At 47.4% G+C, this 20259-nt stretch overlaps 1 protein-coding gene across 8 annotated transcripts in view; it reads left to right on the plus strand.

Moving 5' to 3' along the window:
- Window positions 1-20259, plus strand: part of TARBP1 (TAR (HIV-1) RNA binding protein 1) — an 88809-nt gene that overhangs the window by 67118 nt on the left and 1432 nt on the right. For 6 of the 8 annotated variants that reach the window (XM_045039927.1, XM_045039929.1, XM_045039926.1 and 3 more), the window contains 5 exons: window positions 1937-2023; window positions 10237-10433; window positions 14922-15003; window positions 16879-17050; window positions 19957-20148. In XM_045039927.1, the coding sequence (XP_044895862.1) occupies window positions 1937-2023; window positions 10237-10433; window positions 14922-15003; window positions 16879-17050; window positions 19957-20148 (730 nt within the window). Of the gene's footprint in view, window positions 1-1936; window positions 2024-3090; window positions 3255-10236; window positions 10434-14921; window positions 15004-15796; window positions 15889-16878; window positions 17051-19956; window positions 20149-20259 lie in introns of those variants that run through there. The other 2 variants (XR_006586894.1, XR_006586895.1) reach the window with 2 other exon arrangements.

Here is a 20259-nt window from a genome sequence, read left to right on the forward strand (position 1 = left end):
TTGCCCATTTATTTACATACTGTCTGTGGCCACATTTGTGCCAAATGACAGAGTTCAGCGGTTGTAATAGAGTCTGTGTGGCCCGCAAAGCCACGTTTTTAGGACCACTGTTTGGTCCTTTACAGAAGAAGTCAGCCCACCCTGCTCCAGACATTCTCCTCGAATGTTTGTAGATCATCTGGAACTTGGATATCTGACACCATGTGCCTCATATTTTCCCTACACTTGATCTTCCAACTATGTGAACAGCACTACCCTCCATAGAGTTGCACAGAACAGAAACCTTGATCCGTGACCAGCTCCTGTGGCCCTTCCGTCCCAAGGGTTTCTCCTTTGCCTCCCTTCTGTCTCTAGCATTCTGTCTCGGTCCAGGCCGCCATGACCCAGTGCAGTGCTTCTTTTGCTGGGCCACCTGCGTCCATTCTTGCCTCCGTTTGAATCCATTCTCCATGCTGAAGCCAGAGCAGGCTTTTCAGAATGAAAATTTGGTCAGGTTACCCACTTGCTTCAAACATTGCTCTTGGAATAAAGACCAAGAGTCTTCAGAATGGCCTGCGGCTTAGGTGCTCTTACACTTCTACTGACAGTCTCCCGTTTTCTGTTGCTAGTACAGTCCAGAACACATGAGTGTAGGCAACAGTGTTTTATTTTTCACGATTCTGGGTCACATGGGCCTGGCTGGGCACTTCTGCTCCATGTGGTGCCTGCTGGGGCTAGAACTTCCAGCGGGCTGCTTCTGACCAGCAAGGGTGGCTGGACCTCTTTCTGTGGTGGCTCGGGGCTCCCGGAATGAGCAACCCAGGAGGTCGTGTCGTGGCGTGCATGTGCTTCCCCAGCTTCCGCTTGCATCCTGCTCGCTGATGACGCACAGGCCAAAGCAGATGGTGCAACCGAGCCTCAGACGGTGGGTGGGGCCTGCATTAGGGCATAGGCACAGGGGAGCCGGGGTCACTGGCAGCTACAGATGGGACCGAGTGTCACTCTGACCTTTTCTGTCACATGTCCTTTGGCTCTCAGGCTATTTGCATGAGCTGTGCCCTCTACCTGAACTGCCCTTTCTCGTCTTCATCTACAGAACTGTTTCTCTTCCTTTAGATCTCCACCTACATGTCCTTGGTGTCATTTCTTAAAGGAAGAGTGGTTTGGAGATCCCCTGATTAGAGGTCTTTGTAGCACATAAATAGTGCTTGTTATAATGGGGATTTTACTTTATTGGGTGATTTTGTCCTCCTTCCCCACTAGACGAAGGTCCCTGAAGGCAGGAACCTTATCTAATTTTGCTTCCCCTGATTTCTGGCATCATCCCTGGCACACGGAAGACCAGTAACTGCCAGGTGCATAAAGAGGTTAATCGTCTTGTTTGCCTTTGGAGCAATTTCTGGACTGTAGGGTCTGTAGTCTCTTACCTTTCCAGTCTGCCTGGGGTTCATCAGCTTATTATCACTGGAATGTTGTGTTCTTCCAAATCCCTGCTATCGGGAAGGTTTCTGAACCCCAGTTGAACACTCTTTTGTAGCTTTTTGTCCTGGCTCTAAAGTCACCTGCAAGGTCCTGTCTAACTTTTGAGCCTGTTGCTACCATCCACCCCCCTCCCCCCATCTCTCTGCCTCACCACCTCTGCCTCCCCATCACCTCAGACTTAGTGCATCATGTTTACTTCTCACAAGTTCTTTTTCCTTCCTGCCCTCCCCGTGCTGCCCACGTCTCTTCTGAGGTGAGTGTGTCCTTGGCCATACCGCTTACTTCACAGTTAAATTCATTTGTAACCTTGTGGTGTCTGCGGAGTGTGGTGTTGGCATTCGGCTCTAGGAAGCTATTTCCTTTCATCCTAGATCCCCACCCAGGCCCGGCCGCCTCACATCCCGCCTCTGTTCTGGGCCCCACAGCGCCACGGTGAGCCTTGAATGACTATTTTATTTATCTGACTTTTTTCCAGGGTGAAGAAAATCTTAAAACAAGCATTTGTACATTTTTATCAGTTTTGTCACATTTGGACATCATTGCGCAAAATATTCCAGAAAAGGTGAGTTTAAATGTGTCTGTAAGAGGAGTTTGAGCAGTCGATCAAAATAGAATTGTATAGATTTGGACTAATTTTTAAAAATATTTTTAATGTTTATTTATTTTTGAGAGAGAGCAAGCGAGCAGGGGAGGGGTAGAGAGAGGGGGACAGAGGATCCAAAGGTGGCTCTGTGCTGACAGCAGTGAGCCCAGTGCAGGGCTCGAACTCACGAACCGTGAGATCATGACCTGAGCCCAAACCGGACGCTTAACTGACTGAGCCACCCAGGCACCCCGTACTATTTTTTTTTTAACGTAAGTATTTCTTGTGATTTTTGCTACTTCTCTCCCCTTGTACTGTTCCGTTAGTGTGCACATGTACGACACAGATACGCAGGCAGGTGTTACCCACCTACACACATACACACCGAGGGATGCCTGAGCCTGTATTAAATCTGCAGACAAGTAATGGGCAATTTCTAGTGATAGGTCATCAATTTTATGCAGGTATTTACATACAATTATTTAGGTAGGAATTCTCTTACTGCATCTTTAACTGTTCCTTGACTGACATAGTTATCGAGCATGTGCTCATGCAGAGGGGCTTGCATGAAGGCTGATGAGCTGTGGTCATCATCGTTGGGAGCGTGAGGCCAGTCTTTCGTCTTTCTCGGGCTTTGAGCCGTCTCCGTAGCGCTGTACCCCACAGACCGGTAGAGATCGTTGCTAATTCTGGTTAATCAATTTGGCAAAGCCGGTAAGAATTCAGGAAAACCTGCCAGTAAGATTTAGAGCAAGATTCTGCATTATTGAACCCACAGGAAAGAGCACACTGAGATGTGAACTCGAGGAGAAAACTGAGTATGTAGAAGAAGGAGTATTGTTTGGTGTTAAAAGTGGAAGAAAAGTACGGGGGGAAAAGAGTTTCCTAGAATTTCTCAGTGTTCTTGTGTTCTTGTCTTTACACAGTGGTAGCAATCAAATTCAGTTGTTAACCTGTTTCATCAGTTCGAAGACTGACATCCTTTTCCCCCACCACATTTTAACTCCTCAGATCATGATGATCTTAAAATTGCTCGTGTCTTACAGTGTCTGTCAGCCAGATGGCAGTGTGTGAGTTACAGTTACGTAAAAACTCGTGTTAACACCTTCTGGAGAGATCAGGCAAGCTCGAGCATCGAATAACATCACATGTTATCTTTCTATTTTAAATATGTGCAGGAAAGAGATGTGCTTGCAATCTACCGCGAGAGGTAAGACAGACAAGGGACTGTCCTGTGGCGGGGTGGCTGGAATAGCTCAAGAGTCGTTCAGGCAAGTTCTGAAAATGAATTCATCTTAGAAGATCTCCTGCTAGGTCTGTTACAAATAACAGGCTATTTTCCCACCCAGCCCTGTTTGCACCTGGTGTATATTACATATTTTAGGTTTATTTTTTACTTTTAAGCATCCAAAAGAAGGAATGCTGATTAGCGGACTAGAATAATCACCATTTCGGGGCGCTCGGGTGGCTCAGTTGGCTGAGCGTTCAACTTTTGATTTTGGCCCGGGTCACGATCCCAGGGTCATGGGATCAAGCTCCATGTCGGGCTCTGTGCTGGGTGTGGAGCCTGCTTGGATTCTCTCTCTCCCTCTGCCCCTCTCCCCTGCTTGTGCTCTCTCTCTATTAAAAAAAAAAAATCTAAATTGAGACATCTAAGTAAAGACCAGACTAGTTTACTTTTGTTAGTCTGTTTCCACACCCCTCACAGTGTCTGTTGTAAAGTCCATTTTTAATTGACAGATGTGTTTTTGTTTAAAGACTTCTTGGAAACAGTCTCAAAACTTCCCATTTTCCGCAAGGTATGGAAATATGTGCACTTAACAGTATGGGTCTGTGCTAAGTAGTCCGTGAAGATTCCGAACTACCATCAAACAGGACAGAGGTCAGAACCCTAAATGTTCTTTGGAAATTAAAAGCAGAGGGGGGAGAAATCAAAAACCCCTTTCTCCAGTACACACATCGTTGTGTCGTCCTGTCGTCTTGTGCAGTGTGTCCAAACCTCGTCAGCTAATACGAGGTGGCGTTGCTGGTGTTCCAGCGTGAACGGTGTGTAGCTGAGTCTTGGCCAAGGCAAATGGTCACAGGCAATACCAGTGTATCTTGAGCAGTGTTCATAAAAGCATTTTTTCCCTGTTGAGAATTCTACTGGATTTCTGTTTTGCACTCACGAGTAATCTATACCTCACTCCCAGATCTTGGTTTCTAGTATCGTTCTCTCACACCAGGAACCAGGGCTTCTTGGAGAAACAGCTGATTCTAGAACTGGGGCAGACAATACACAAGGTAAATCTGGAGCATCTTGTAGTACCAGAAAAGAAGTGCTTTCCACACACACTGACACGGGGTGGGTCTGCAGAGGGGCACAGGAGCTCCCAGTTGCTAACACTGAGATCAGCAACACAGTAGAGTCATACTGGATTACAACCAAAACATAAAACAAATATCCATGAGTTCATACTGATACAAATAAATGACTGACTAAATAAACAAATGGGAAAGACAGATGTGTAGAGTCCAAATAACTTACATGGACACTGACCGCAAGAGGGGGCGCATAACCCGCCCAGTCCTTAAGCACGGGCTGCCCTGGTGATGCCCTTCCGAAGACTAGAGTGTGGAAGGGAAAGTGACCTTGCAGCGGGGGCACCCACGACAGCGGTCAGTCGTACGACAGTCTGTGCCCTTGATAGGATGGGATGAAAATGGCCTCTGTGGCTTTCCTCCCAAAACACCATGACCCTGGTCTCATCATGAGGTTTTAAGAACATCCCCCAAAGCCCAGCCGAGCAACATTCCACAAAATCCCTGCCCACTGCTCCTCAGAACTGACAAGATCGTCAAAAACCAGCAAAGTTTGAGAAGCTGTCACAGCCCAGAGGAGGGAGGAGGGTAAGGGGACACGACCACTAGATGTACCGTGGTGTCCGGGGTGCAGTCGGGATCAGGACAGGCACATCAGTGAAGACTAAGGGAATCTGAACAAAGCCTGGAGTGAGGATTAAGGTTATAGAGGAGCCGTAAGAAACTGGGAAGGGAAGGCAGGCGTTTGGACTCGATCCCTTCGGGTTTCCTATTAGGAAAAGTGGACACAGTACTATCTACTTTGTGGGATGTTTGTGAGGATTAAATAACACAGAAGGTACTTTCTCTCCTGTCACGGTTGTCCTTAGTCCTTCCTGATACCTGTCAGAGTTTGGGATCAAGGCTTCCGTTTTTCTCATTCATTCATTCATTCAGAATATGTTTTAGTGATTCTTGTAACGAAGCACAACACTAGACCGTGGAGGTTTGGGGAGGCAAGACGCAGATCTGTGCAGACCAGCACGGCGTGCACGAGACTGCGGGGTGCAGGCGAGACCTCCCAAGTCTCATAGCTGAGCGCAGAGGTCTGCACGGCAGGGAGGGGAACAGGCTAGTGCAGGGAAGCCTGGTGCAGTCGGGATCCGGAAGACACTGGCTGGGTTGGAGGTGGAGGTGGGGCTGCAGGGGGGGCAGGGCCCAGCACAGAAGGGCCCTTGTCAGGCAGGTGGAGGAGGTGAGCCCAGTGCTTGAGTGAATGGACCCTGTGATTGGATCTTGGCTCCACCTCCTATGTGGTGTGTGAACTCGGTCAAGTAACTCAACGGTGGTGTAGACGTACAGTAAATACTCCGTATGGGAGGAATTTGGACTTTATCCAGAGGGCACTGGGGAGATGCTGCTGAACTTCCAGCAGAAACGTGACATGAGCAGACTTGGTGTTGTGAGTGCGGTGTGTAGGATTGGTTCAGTCACGGGGTTAAAACCGGAAACCTCTGGGAAGCTACCTTCATGCTTCGAGCAGTGCTGGGATGTGTCATGGAGGTCACGGGTGGATAGACGTGACGGGTACGTGCTAGCGAGAAACGCCAGAGTTTGGAGGATGGCTTTGGTGGAGGGAAGCAGGGAAGTGACCTGGGCTGGCAGGGGTGGTGGTGACTTTCACTGGAACAGGGCAGTAGTAGGAGAGTAGACCAGGATGGGGGAAGGGTGGCGATGAGTGGATGGGATTATGAGTGTGTCACCCACAGGGTGTCCCATAGGCATGGCAGGCAGCAGCCGCGTGTAGGTCTCTGAATAGGAACTACAGCTCAGAAGCTGTCATTGGCTTTGGGACCACAGCTGCGAGACCAGGAGGGGCGGTGTGTCGGATAGATGGGTGCTGTTGCCAGTGTATCTCGGAGGGCGTTGAGGGGCTGCAGGTGAACCGGGGTGAACCCTGCTGAAGATACGAGGAGCCGTGGGTCGGGGTTCACCACATTCTGTGTCTGGTGAGCCCTGGGCTGTAGTGCCCAAAACACAAAAACCTCTATTTTGAAACCGTCCTGTAGCCAGGGCTCCAGGTAACCCCCAGCTTAGTGGTGCAGCAGAGAGCGGAGCGCCCGTTTCTTCAGTGCCTCAGTGATTCCATGGTGAAGACCCATTTCTGCCAAACTGGCCACCAGAAGCTCACCTCGGACAGATTAAAATGCAAATATATATTTTTTAATGTGTGTTTTTGAGAGAATGCAAGTTGGTGAGGGGCACCCAGAGGGAGACAGAGGATCTGAAGCGGGCTCTGCGGCGACAGCACAGAGCCCGATGTGGGGCTCGACCTCACGAACCAGGAGATCATGAGCTGAGCCGAAGTGGGACACTGAACCACCCAGGCGCCCCCGAATTCAAATAGTTTTCAAAACCCTGTGCCAGTTGTATAAAAAATGGGTGTGGGGAGAGGAGCGTGGGAAGGAGGCGGGTGGTTACAAAAGGACAACAGGAGGGATCCTTGCACATCGGAACCGTTGAGTATCGTGACCGTGATGGTGGATGTGAACCCACACGTGTGATAAAATGGTGTAGGACTGAACACAGACACACCACACACACAAACGAATTCCAGTAAAGCTGAGGAGATCCTGGTTACATTCATGGGTGATGTCAGTGACGGCATCCTCGTTGTGACACCGTACTATGATTTGCCACATGTTACCAGGAGGGGGAGCTGGGCAAAGCGTGCAGGGCACAGGGGGTCTCTCTGTCATTTCTTATGACTGCACGTGCATCTACAGTGATCTCAGGAACGTGTCAGTTAAAAGAAGAAAAGGAGCTGTGACTCACAAGCTTGGGAACCGTGAATGGACTGAAGCCACGGAAACAAATGCAGACTGTGTGTGTGTGTGTAGCCTGAGAAAATGAGGAAGCCGAGCACAGAGCCCAGAGGTGCACCAGCATTTACGGGACAGGAGAGGAAGAGATTGAGAAGAAACAGGAAGAGGACGAGGGGGGCAGCCTTGAGAATGGGGTGTTCTAAGGGTCATAGGAAGAGGTCTTCTCAAGGAGAGAAAGGTCAAGAGAGTGGAGTGCCCTGGAAAGGTAAGGGCTTTATCCATAGTGTTCAGCGACAAGGAGGTTGTGACTCGGATGAATTCCATGAGTACAGGAGGCAAAGAGGTGGGGTGGCCAGGAGAGAGACTGCAGACAGGTGCTTTGGGTCAGCAGTAGGAATACCTGATTTTCAGATTTTAGAAAAGAGAACAGTTACAGGTTCTGTGACAAGGTGTGGGCCGTGGCTCTGGGCAGAAAAAGCCGTGGCTTTTTCTTTGACGTTGGAGAAGTGATGGTCCAGAAGTCACACTGAGGATTGGAACAGGCGCAGACTTTCTCATGACTTAGGGAGGTGGGAGAGAAAGGTTAGTGAGGGGCTGGAGACCATGCCTGGAAGGAGGGCTTGGAAGCTGCAGGGGAAGGGATGAAAGGGGAGGGGAGAAAACTCTGAGGGAGCCGGGAGAAGCCAGACCTTGGAGTAGGGGTGTATAGTGCAGGCAGCTGGCCGCAGGCCCCGTCAGAGAGGTACTTTGGAGCAATTCTTCCTTCCCTCCCCCCTCCAGTGTTTGTCCTGTGCCTTCTATGTGTCCTGGTGGGTTGTTCCAGGCCCTGGGGATTCTGCAGTGAATAAAACCATCTCTACCATCATTCTGGTGCGGGGAGAGACGACAACTAGACATGATACTGTCAGGTGGTGACACAGGCTTTGAAGAAAAAAGCAGAACAAGGGGCTGAAGATTGGGTGTCTGGGGCAGGACGGCTATTTCAGGAGGTGGGTTCAGGGGAGACCTGCCCAAGGAGGTGATCCTGAACATGTACCCAAAAGCAGTGAGTGAGCAAGCCACACGAGGGTCTGGGACACTTTCCAGGACAAGGGAACAAACAGCAGGTGCGGGCTGTAGGTGAGTGGTCTCGTCCTGCCTGGGAGGTCAGAGCAATTGGCATGGAATAAGGAAGGCGGCGTGGAGGCAGTAGGACCCCACGTAGGTTGTGAGAGAAGTCAGGAGTTCGGTGTTGGACATGTCGTGTCTGGGATGCCGGGCCTTGTGCTGATGCTGTTCTGGTACACATCATCTTCACACGAGTTGTCTGACCTGGAGCTCGTAGATAGTAAGACCCATGTGTGAAGCTGTGCGTGTTACAAACACCGGGGTTACGTAACACCAGCAGTAGTGTTCATGGTTAGGTGCTCATGTGTGTATGCTTCGTAAAATTGTAAAGGACTGTAATATGTTAGTAATTAATAATCAACATTCTCTTTCCCCTCTTTTAATTTTTAAATTCACTCCTCATGGTGTTTCCGTTGTCTTGGATGACCTGCCTTGGTTTTCAACTTGTAAAATGCAACTAAATACCCAATCATGTATCATTTGGAAGTTGCCTCTTTCCTTTGGCGCCCAGATACTTCTCTTCATCTTCCTCCTGGCCAAGTAAATATATTTTCTCTGCACCGCATGTCCTGGTTTTCTCGGCTGTACATGTGGTGTGCCCCTCAGCTCCCTTGCTCCTCTACTTAAAACTCGTTCTTCCTTGGGGCATCTGGGTGGCTCAGTCGGTTAAGCATCCAACTCTTGATCTCAGCTCAGGTCTTGATCTCAGGGTCGTGAGTTCAAGCGCCATGTTGGGGAACCTACATGATGCCTTTTTGCTGGACCCATCTGACTAGTTACCGCACTTTGCTCTACGTTAACATGGTCTTTGTTGGTTGCTCATCACACATAGAGGGTCATTTACGTATGACGTGTGTGTGTACTTTCACATATCCCAACAGTGTCCATGTGATGCTGGCAGTACAGTGACCTTTGATAGCTGTTGACCATATTTTGAATAAAGGAATGAAATAAGAGGATCATATATATATATAGCTGTTGACCATATTTTGAATAAAGGAATGAAATAAGAGGATCATATATATCTGTATTTTGTCCTTCTCTGAGGAGCCTTGGGAAATTGAAGTGAGCTGTTAACCATGCCCGCGTATTGGTAAAAGTCTTCTGTGAGCACAGTTGTTTCAGTAGAAACCTCAGGACTCTTGGCTAGGTGCAGCCTTGCAAACATTTACAGATGACCCACATGGTAGAAGCAGTGAGGTAGCTCCTGATATTTTATTAAAAGTTTCAGTCCATCTGGTTTCCACGTTAATCTACGTCACTTCTGTTGCCTTTCGATATCTGTGGAAATGTGTGGTTTTGGAAATCAGGGACTGGCATTGCATGAAGTCTGCAGGTTGTGAAGATAGAACAGTCTGTGAATTCACAGGAAAAGACTTCAGGGAAGTTTAAACTGCTTTGTTATATTTCTCCCCACCTTTTAATTTTCCTGCCACCACTCAGTGCCACATGAGTCCAACACCACCATTGGGGAAACAGTCGTTCACATCAAAGACGAGGAGGAAAAGAACGTTGTGTGAGATGCCTTGCTCCAGAAGCACTTTGGAGTGCACCAGAAGTGGGGCTCTTAGAGAACATTCTGACTTTTCCAGCCCAGGGAAAGGTCATACGTGATGGGGGCTGTCGTTCACACATTGTGGGAAAGCAAGGGTTGGCGTGGAGGTGCTGTCCACGGTACCTCAGGTGCTGAAGTGTGGGGAGGATGTATTGTGGGAAAGTAAGGGTTTGTGTGGAGGTGCTGTCCATGGTACTGCAGGTGCTGGAGTGCGGGAAGGATGTACTGCAGCCGCATTGTTAAGTGGAACCTGGAGCTGTGAGGAAATTCTCCCTCGAGGAGACCCGAACCCCAGCACTCTGGGTGTGTCTGAGGAGCCCCGCTAATGCAGAACCGGCAAAATCAGATCATCTTCTGTCTGCTTTGTGGTTCTACAGTCAAGGGCCCGGGTTTACATTTGAAGAATCTTTGCCCTTTCTTTTCAGAAACCAATTCTGAAGCAAGCCTTTATCATCGTCCTGCAGTGGTGCTTCAGTCACAATTTTAGTATCCGCCTGTACGCGTTAGTGGCCCTTAAGAAAATCTGGAGCATGTGTAAGACATGGCACGTTGAAGAATTTGACGCTTTGACTTCTGTTATTGAGTCCAGTCTTAGTCAAGTGGAAAACATGCCTGGAGCAGGGTAAGCAGACCCCCTCCCCTTCACTTTACTTCCAGTAGAGCAGAGGGGACGAGGAGGTGCCTCTGTCCCGTTAGCCTGTCATCACTCCGTGCGTGGATATCGGAGCTCGGATAAGGTGGGGCGTGGGCAGAGCACCGTGGGATGCCTCGTTCCGTCACACTTCTCATTGTGGTCAGCTCCATCTCAACCTTTTTTGTCGTTGTTTTCTTATCCTTGATCCTTTATTTTACAGTAATGTTTTACATACCTTTAGATATTCCTTTTCAGTAGAGCTGAATGTCCCCATCCTCTGTTGTCAAAGAAGCGCTGGGAAGCAGAACGATCTGGCTTTAAAGACGTGCTCCCAACTGCCCAGGTGTACTAATTAAAGATGGAAGCTTTTCTCTTTTCCTTTTTTTAAGCGAGTGTCTCTATTTCCCAAACAAAATCCTGCACAGAGGCTCAGTATCGAACAGATAAAATGCCACTGGTACAGGATGGGGGAGGGGGGCCACCCGGCTCAGTATTCTATACAGGCCGCCTCTCCCACACCCAGTCCTGTTCAATTCAGCGCACAAAGGCAGGCTCGAGTATCCTGTCTCCTGGTATCTGAACTTGTTCCCCCGGCTCTAAGGGAGTGTTGTTGTTTTATTGTTTCCTCATTATCATTGATTATCATTGATTATCACTATCCAAGAACGCCAGGATTTTTATAACTTCCAGAGACCCAGGCAATATCAGTCAATACATAAAAAGTTTCAGAAGCTCAAAAATAGTTACAAATTCTTATAAACAGACAGATAAAGGTTTGAGGCAGCATGTTAAGCACATGAAATAGTGTTTGGAAAACCAGTAACATATGGGGGGGGTCTTTGTTTGACCATCAAGCTAACAGATGGTGTAAATAAGACTGAGTCCTTACAAAGCTTCGTGTGGGGCCAGGACTGAGGTACTCCTGCGGCCACAAAGTACCTGATAGCCCTTCTGCCTGCTTTTACTTCCCATACATTGGTTGAAAAGAGGCATTTAGGTGATCGAGTGGGTGAGAGAGCTTTTGGCGTCTCAGGAGGAAGACACTCAATTCAGCAAATACAAATACTAAAATATAATTGCGTGAGACACAACAGGGAAAAACCAGAAGAGAAAATTAGGTTGGGGACACAGGGCAGGTTCACAGGTGAGGGACAAAAGTGCAAAGGAAGGCGCCAGTCACCTCTGACACATTGTACACAGTTCGTTGTATAGAAATTCTGGTCACGACAAAGACTGATCATTAAAATTAGTAGCTGACCAAGCAGTGCTTAGAGTTCCTACCTTTCCAGGTATGTTGTGGCAGCTCTCCTCTTTCTCCCTCCTCTTTCTCGGGCAGTCCTGCAGGTCTCCTTTCCCCTCGGTGGGTGGGTGGGTGGGAGCACACCGCCTTCCCCTAGTGGAAGGAAGTTTGAGGGAAATGAATACATTTTACATGCGGATAGGCATTTGTCCGTTTACGGTTTTCTCTATGATGAAACCAGGGCTTTATCATTTGCTGTTGGCATGTTTGGGTTGGTGGTTGATCTTGGTCAGAGTTCCTGGGCAGCTGTGTTTTGATTTCTAAAAACAGTCGGGTCGGCTCCTTTCTTAAGCAGTAAAACACTCTTCTACAAAGTAACTTAATTCTGGGGCACCTGGGTGGCTCAGTCGGTTAAGCAGCCGACTTCGGCTCAGGTCATGATTTCATGGTCCATGAGTTCGAGCCCCGCGTCGGGCTCTGTTCTGACAGCTCAGAGCCTGGAGCCTGTTTCAGATTCTGTGTCTCCCTCTCTCTGACCCTCCCCTGTTCATGCTCTGTCTCTCCCTGTCTCAAAAATAAATACAATGTTAAAAAAAAAATTAAAAAAAAAACAAAGTCACTTAATTCTTTTTAAAATCCTCGTACCAGGTAGGAGATTTAACCAATAAGAATAAGGAACCCTGGGCATCGGACCATCTCTGCTCTTCTGATGCATGGCAGAATTGGTTCTGTGACCGATGCAGGCTGAGTTGTGGGGCATCAGCGGCAGGCCAGGTGGACACAGTTCTCATCTCCGTGTGGCTCCCAGTCAGGTGGATGGGACATCAAGTAAACACTCATACAAATAATAAATCATGGCAGGTACCCCAGTGGAAAAGGAAGGATCGTGATGAGAAAATGCGGCCTCTCCAGGCTGGGTGGGTGAGGGGAGGCCTTTCTAAGTCACATGGTGTTTCCATTAGGGAGGAATGGAGGACGGTGATGTCTGGGCGGCCCCGAAGCTGGTGTGCCGGTGTGCACGGTGCGCTCAGAGCCCTGAACAGGGCTGGTCTGCCCAAGGGCAGTGCGTGCAGGAAGCGAGGGGCAGAGGCCAGGCCGGTTGGGCTTCTGTTGAGTGAATTATTTAAACTCAGGAATGACATCACTGGGTTTGCTTTTGCATTTTTTAAAGTGTGAAGAACAGATCAGGAGACCGCAGGAGAGAATGGGAGGAGAGGCGCCTGGGTGGCTCCGTCATTAAGTGTCTGACTCTTGATTCGGGCCCAGGTCAAGATCCCAGGGCCGTGGGATTGAGCCCCATGTTGGGCTCTGCGCTGACAGCGCGGAGCCTGCTTGGGATTCTCTCTCTCCTTCTCTTTGCCCCTCTCCTGCTCATGCTCGCTCTCTCTCTCTCTCTCTCTCTCTCTCTCCCACAATAAATAAACTAGAAGAAAAAAAAAAAAGAATGGGAGGAAGTCATGTGTTAGGTTACTGGGGGGTAGAGAAATGGACAGGTTTGAGGTAAGTTAAATGAGAGCCTAAAAGCGCCCGCTGGATTTAGGGGGAGCCATTTCAGTAGCCTTATTGATGGGGCAGAAACCAAATTAAAGTGGATTAGGAGTGGTTGGGACAACATATTTTGTTAAATCCGGTGATGGGCTCATTGCTGCCTATTAGCTTAGTTTCTTCACTCGCACATTTGAAATACATCATGTCTTTAAAAGACAATGAAGAAGGTAAAAACACAGCCATGTTGAGGGGATAATTCTCTCCCAAAACTCTTCTGTGAACTGTCATAGAACAGCTGTAGAGGATGTAGTGTCAAGGAGGGCTTGTATTTTATCTTTGGTAACATCAGTTTTTTTTATTAAAAAAAATTTAATGTTTATTTTTGACAGAGACAGAGAGTGCAAGCAGGGGAGGGGCAGAGAGAGAGGGAGACACAGAATCGGAAGCAAGCAGGCTCTGGCTCTAAGCTGTCAGCACAGAGCCAGATGAAGGAAGGGCTTGAACTCACCAGCTGTGAGATCATGACCTGAGCCAAAATTGGATGCTTAACTGACTGACCCACCCAGGTGCCCCACATTAGTTGTTTTTAAATAAGGATTTGTGGTTAGGAAGCTGAACAGTGCAGAAAGGTGTCAGGTCAAGGCACCCCCCGTCCTTCCCCCCCGTCCCGGCCCCCTGCCCCCCAAAGGAATCCCCTTGTGCGTGGGTGTCCCCTTATGTGGTGGGCCTCAGGCTAGCTCTCCAGCCCCACCTGATGGCGCTTCAATACGGTTCTTTTTTTAAGACAAGACACGGAGCCCTTTGATCAGGCTAGAGGAGCCGGGAGGGGACAGTTCAGGGGCCCGGGTCTAGGAGACTCCTGGGGTGGGGAGCCAAGCGGGCAGGTGGTAGGAGGTGCGGGAGGTGAGAACTCTCTCCTCTCCCCGCAGTGCCCGGAGGCTCAGCTGTCAGAGCGGGTGGCGGGGTGGGGGGTCTGAGGGGTAAGGAAGGCACACCGGCCAGGCCAGCGTGGGAGCCTCGAAACTACTTGGCTTATGGGCTGTTGATCATGAATTCACACTGCAACCTGCCACCAGCTGGGTTATGAGTTCTATCCCTACCCCTTTGCCTTTGAAAACGTGGCAAATGTGTTAAGACTTTAAAACCTTCCCTATTCTGTCTGTCTGGTTTAGGAGCTCCGGTGGTTTGGCATGCGTTGTGAATCTTCGCGGTAGAAAAAGCGCTGACTGCCAGGTGGGGACTTGAGGACTGTCCTCTTTAAGGGCAGGTTTCTCACACGGTTCCCTTTTAGAGCTCTTTTGCCCCGAGCACGTAAGTGCTACATGTCACAGGCTGCTCCTGTGAGGGCTCCCCATCACTGCCAACAGACAGCCATTTCCGCATCCCATCAGCGTTGATGGAGCGCAGGCCTCTGCACCATCTATGGTGTATTAGATGGTGTATTAAAAATCCCTGTATTTTTAAGCGCGGAGACCTGGCTTCGGGTCCTGTTGAGTCGTTGTGGGACTGTGAAACAGTCATTTCTTTGACTTTCATTTCAAAATGTCAAATTCAGTGTCAGTTTGTGTAAAGTACGTTGATCTGGGAGGTAGGCAGGGGGTGTATAAATCTTAGGATAAAATTCCCAAGATTTTCCGTGCATTCTAACCTCTGCACTCCCTAGGATTATCTGATTGAGTCCCCCTCCCCGCCCCCCACCAGAGTTCTCTCACTTGTCTGGACCTCACACCGTTATCTTTACTCCTTAGGAACGCCAAGAAGAACTGGCAACGCATCCAAGAGCATTTCTTTTTTGAAACATTTCACCCGCTTAAGGATTATTGTCTGGAGGTGAGTGGAGAGTGTCCTTTGTGAATTCCCTACCGTGTCTTTAATCCTGGCGCTCCCTTTCTGCCACAGTTCTTGGAGGGTTATGACGAGGTGAACTTTTCCCCCTTACAGCATCACCCTCACAGCGTAAAGTCCTAAGTTTAACTTTGCCACTTCGTGCAGATGACTCTTGCTCGCATTTCGCTCATAGGCAGTGAAAATTGGCGAGTCACCGTCACTTTCTATTTCTCAGGCTTATAAACACTGGAAGGGGGAATATTTAACTCTAAACAGAAATCTGTTCTGACATTAAAAGGAGATGGGTGAGAACGTGTGTGCAGGTGAGATTTTGCTGTGATGAAGCTGTTTGTGAAAGCAAAAAGATCTGTCCCTTTGTCACTCGCATTTTCCTGATGCTGGGTGACTAGAATTATACAGCACACACACCCCCCTGCGTTCATTGTATCCAAAGGTGTTCACTTAATTTTAAGAATCATAAAACACGTTTATTACAATTAGCATGTGAGTGAACTTAATATACAGATTATTAAAATGTGTGTAAATCGTGTCACTTTCTCCAGTGTTCTGCCTTTGAATTTAAAACAGGTGACCTAGGGTTTTTCCACAGTAACTTGAGCTGCTGTGCATATGCAGTTGGGGGGATCGGTTACTAATAAGCTGGCCTTTAAAAAAATATTAATCTTTATATTGTGAGATACTCGCTCCAGAATATTAATGTGCGCTTCTGTTGCTTCGTCGCAAAAAATGTAGGATTTTTCAATTATTTTAACATGCTCTGTTCTGTGTTCTTTAGTGCCCAGAATGCTTTGTTTGACATCTTTCTGAAGGACTCTTACTAGCTCTCTAGTGTTAAGTCAGCACTCTCTATTCAGTTCTGCAGCAGGAGTAAGTCCCTCTTCCCCCTTTCCTTCCTCCCTGTCCGACGCCTCACCGCCTCCTTTCTGTGTATTGTGTTCCCCGTGAACGATAGGAGCTGTACTTGTACGTGTAAATAACACAGCGGCTCACAAATTCCGCCTCTTTCTGCATTTGGACTGCACTTGGTTTCCACTCCGTGGACACTGGGGGGCGGTCCTCACGCCCGTTTAAACTCGTACAAGTAGGGCCAGCATGAAGGCTTCGCGTTGTCAGGTGTTCGTCATTTCATTTTTACGTTGCCTGTTACTTGTGCTTCTGTTTTGTATGTGCCTTTTCTCCTTTGATGATTCTCTGGTTCTGTTTCTTTTCGTAAGTAAAGGAAAGGGGGATAGTTTATGTAATGACTAAATAAGTACCATGTTCAGTGGTGTCATAACGTGCAGTTTACAGACACCTCGATGTGCCATTTGAACCTGATTTTATCCTCATTTTACGAATGAGGAAGTTGAAGCCAAGAAAGCCTAAGTGGTTTGCCTGACGTCACAGCTAATCTACGGCCAATGCAAAGTTTCGATTCCAAATTTGTCTCATGGTGACAAGAGTAAAGATTTGGCATCAAAAGAGCTTGACTTTGGCCGCTTCTGGAGGTGTCCGGTTATCAATAAATAGCACTTATCTAAATGTTGCCACCATGAATATTGCTCAATCCTACTGAACCCTTTTTGCTTTTATCAAGCACAGAGTGGTCTATTACACAGAAGTACCAGGGTGGAAGATGTGCCTGCCCTCAAGGCTTTCCTAAATGAATCCCCTGATTCTTTAGAGTAGATGAGAAAATATGTCGAGAGAGTTGCTACAAGATAAAATGTACATAAAAGTACATAATATGATCATTGTGGTAGTTTGGGAGAATACATCAGTAAGAGTAAGTAAAAGTTGTATTTTAGACATGTTACCATGTATTTCTTTGCTATTTTTGAAGGGAAAAAATTTGAGATTTTACAATTCTCTTTTCAGACCATATTTTACATCCTTCCACGCCTCTCAGGCCTTGTTGAAGATGAATGGATTGCCATTGGTAAATTTACCAGATTCACGGACATTCCTTTAGACTCAGGATTTCAGTGGTATCTTTCTCCAACTCAACTTTGTGAACGAAAACCAGGTGACTGGGCTCAGCAGGACATAGGTAAAAAAAAAAATTTATTTTTCCCTCCCCTTGTTGACTTGGTTCAGCTTACTCAGTTCAGTTACTGAGAACACATAGTTGATAAGACCACTTTTCACTTAAGTGAACTCTGCTTGATGGCTTAGAGAAAAGACTGAAAAAACGTGGTATAACTAGCAATTTTGTTAGCTTTGCTCTAAAAAGCCAAGAGAGCCTGATTGCGTTATTATATCAAGCTAGTGGCTTTTCTTTTTTTTGAAATATTATTACTGTTTATCACTCTCCCATTATATGTATTCCTGTAAAAGTATAGATTTTAGAAAGGGCCAAATTATGAAATCTCACTTCTTGGCCCATTTAGGAGTAAAGCAGAGCCCTTGATTCTAGTCCCTGGTGGGGACTGGCTGGACCTCACCCATTTGTCCGGCCTTCTTCCTCCTGTCTCCCCAACTTTCTGTTACACTTACTGCTTCCCTGGGGCCTTTTTCTCATTTCCTTCCTTGCTCATCTCCTCCTCTTCCTCCCATCCAAGGACCAATGCCACCTCTTCTTACACCACAGCTGATCTGAGTGACTGTAGCCATGGTCCACAGTCCCCACGCTTGTCACAGTGCCGCTGCCTGCTCTGGCCCTCCCTGACCCACGACCATTGAAGCTTCTTTCAGAAAATCAGAAGTGGTCTTTTCGCCTCCTTCACAAAGTCTAAGGACTGCCCTTTATGGGGCATGTATTTGCTAGCGTCTTGCTACGATTTTCCTCCTCAGTCTGACTCTTCTGAGCCCCTTCAAGAGCTCCCCTCTTTGTCCCTTAGATCTGTACTTCTCTAAAATGCTCATGTTTTCAAGAATCCCTTGGATAGCCTGTTAAAGTACAGATACTGGGGGGGGCCACCCTTAGATTTTAAGTCACTATGTCTGGAGACTTTTTTTTATCAAACACTCTAGATGGTTCGTGAATACATTTTTTGACCTACCACCTTAAGTTTATTTATTCCTTCAACAGAGATTTAGCGATTGCCTCCTGTGTGCTAGACATAGACCAAGTCCCTGCCCTCGAGGAGCTTACGTTCCTATGAAAACAGTACCACGAGAGCAGAGCAGATAGAGATAGTGACAGAGGATCAAGGAGACGTTTCTCCAGAGTTGACAATGAGCAGAGACCCGTGTGAAGGGAGAGCAGGTCGAGCAGAGATCTGGAGGAAGGGCTTTCCCAAAGCAGGACATCAGTCAGGGAGATTTGGGGGCAAAAGATGGCAACAAAAGCTAGTTCATCAGTGTAGTGGGGACGGCCCTGCCAGGGCAGGCTGAGCAGAGACAGAGGAGAGACAAGGGCGACGTATGTGGGCAGCTGGTTTGAGCTGGGCCACAGAGCGGAGCTGAGAAATCCGGTGTTGTTTGGTTGGAAAAAGGCTGAGGAGGTCTGCGTCTGTTTTGTTTGGTGTGTGGTAAGGAGAAGGGTATCACAGTGCGGTATTTATGGCAGGACTAGGTGTTCGTATCCCCTGAATGTTTTCATGGGCCTGGTCTCCTTATTCTGCATGCTCTCCCTGAACATTTTTATTAATTTCCACAATGCAGAACCACTGCCAGTTAGCATAACTTCTAATCTGTATCTCTCTGTGGCCTCTTTCCTGAGCCTGCTGGACATTTACACCCAGATACACCATAAACTCTTTAAACTCAGCATACACAAATTGGATTTCCCTCTTTGCCCAAACTTGCCTCCTCTATAAACGCTTTCTATTACGGGTGTCACTGGATCATCACAGAGGTCATTCTTTTCCCTCGTGCCAGCCACATGGATCTGTTACTGAATCGTGGTAATTCTGCCTCCCAGATCTGGCTGCTTCTGCTCTTGCCTTAATTTAGACTGTCTCTGTCTTTGCCTGGACTGGTACAAAGGCTCCAGCTGATCTTCCACCTCACTTTTATGAGGGGTTTTTCCTAAAACACAAAACCAGTACTGTTCTCCCCCTTCTTATCAGCCTCTAATGGCTCCTACCTGTAAATTCTGTATCATTGTCTACATGCTTTTCATGCTCTTCGCATGGTCTGAGCCACCTCGTTCCATCCTGGCAGGCTGTGAGCTTATATCAAAGTCCTGCCACTGCCCGTCGTCTTCGTTCCACGTCTTGTGCCCATGCACACGCCGTCCCCACAGTCAGTGCTGCCCTTCCCCCTCTCTGTTTGCAAATTCTTACTTCCCTTGAGTCTTCCTGGGTCTCTGCGCCTCCCTTCCTCCCCCAGCAGACATTACCTACCCTCACTGTCGTACCGTGTTCTAGTATTTGTGTGTCTCTTCCATCCCCGTGAGCTAAGTGCTCCTTGATGGTTCAGTGAACACTTTTGAGTGGAGCAGTTGAGGAAGAGCCTGGAAGGATAGTCTCAGTCCTGCACTACAGCTCACAACACTGCATGAGAGAGGTCCACAACATTCTGCGTACCTGGTGCATCGCTTCGGAGAATATCCTTTGTTTTAGAAAAGTTCGCCCAAGTACTTGTCCAGTAATCTAAGATAAAGACTGTCTATTTGTTTTCAGGAATACACTATTTCTACAGAAAATTCCATACTAATACTCTGTTGTTTTTAAGATACACCATTATTTTATGAACCTCTAAGAAAAAATGTGAAAATCTTACCAAACTATGAGACCCTGTGGATACTTATAATATGCTTCCTAAGTTTGGATATGCTAAAACGTAAACAACAGTGCATCTTAAATTTTCATGAAATGTAGTATTGGTTGTTAGAGTTGAATTGGAACATTTAAAATTACTATTGAAAATGGCAGTTGTGTCCCAATCCAAGTAAAGTTCTTTAGTTAATGAATCTCATCCTAAACTATCATTTTAAACTCTTAAAAAAAAAAGTGTGTATTTAAATAAATAGATTTTTAGATACGGGATTATTTTCTTTTTCCCTCCCAGGTTCTAACTCAGGTGAAGCAGATGACCAGTCAGAGTGGACTGATGTTCAGAAGAAGATTATCCCGTGGAAAAATAACGTTCCAGATTTAGATCTGGAGCTCGTGTTTCAGGATCGTGTTGCCAAACTTGGAAAGTCGATTAGCAGACTGATTGTAGTGGCCTCACTCATCGATAAGCCAACTAATTTAGGAGGTAAAATTAGTTTTCCAGGGGGGGTTGCTTAAAATCTCTGGATCCTGAAAACCTACAGTCAGTCCCATGCCACTTTGCCTGTCTTTTCCACATTTAACCGTCCTTGGGAGC

The sequence above is a fragment of the Felis catus genome, chromosome D2, assembly GCF_018350175.1.
Source record: "Felis catus isolate Fca126 chromosome D2, F.catus_Fca126_mat1.0, whole genome shotgun sequence".
NCBI lineage: Eukaryota > Metazoa > Chordata > Mammalia > Carnivora > Felidae > Felis > Felis catus.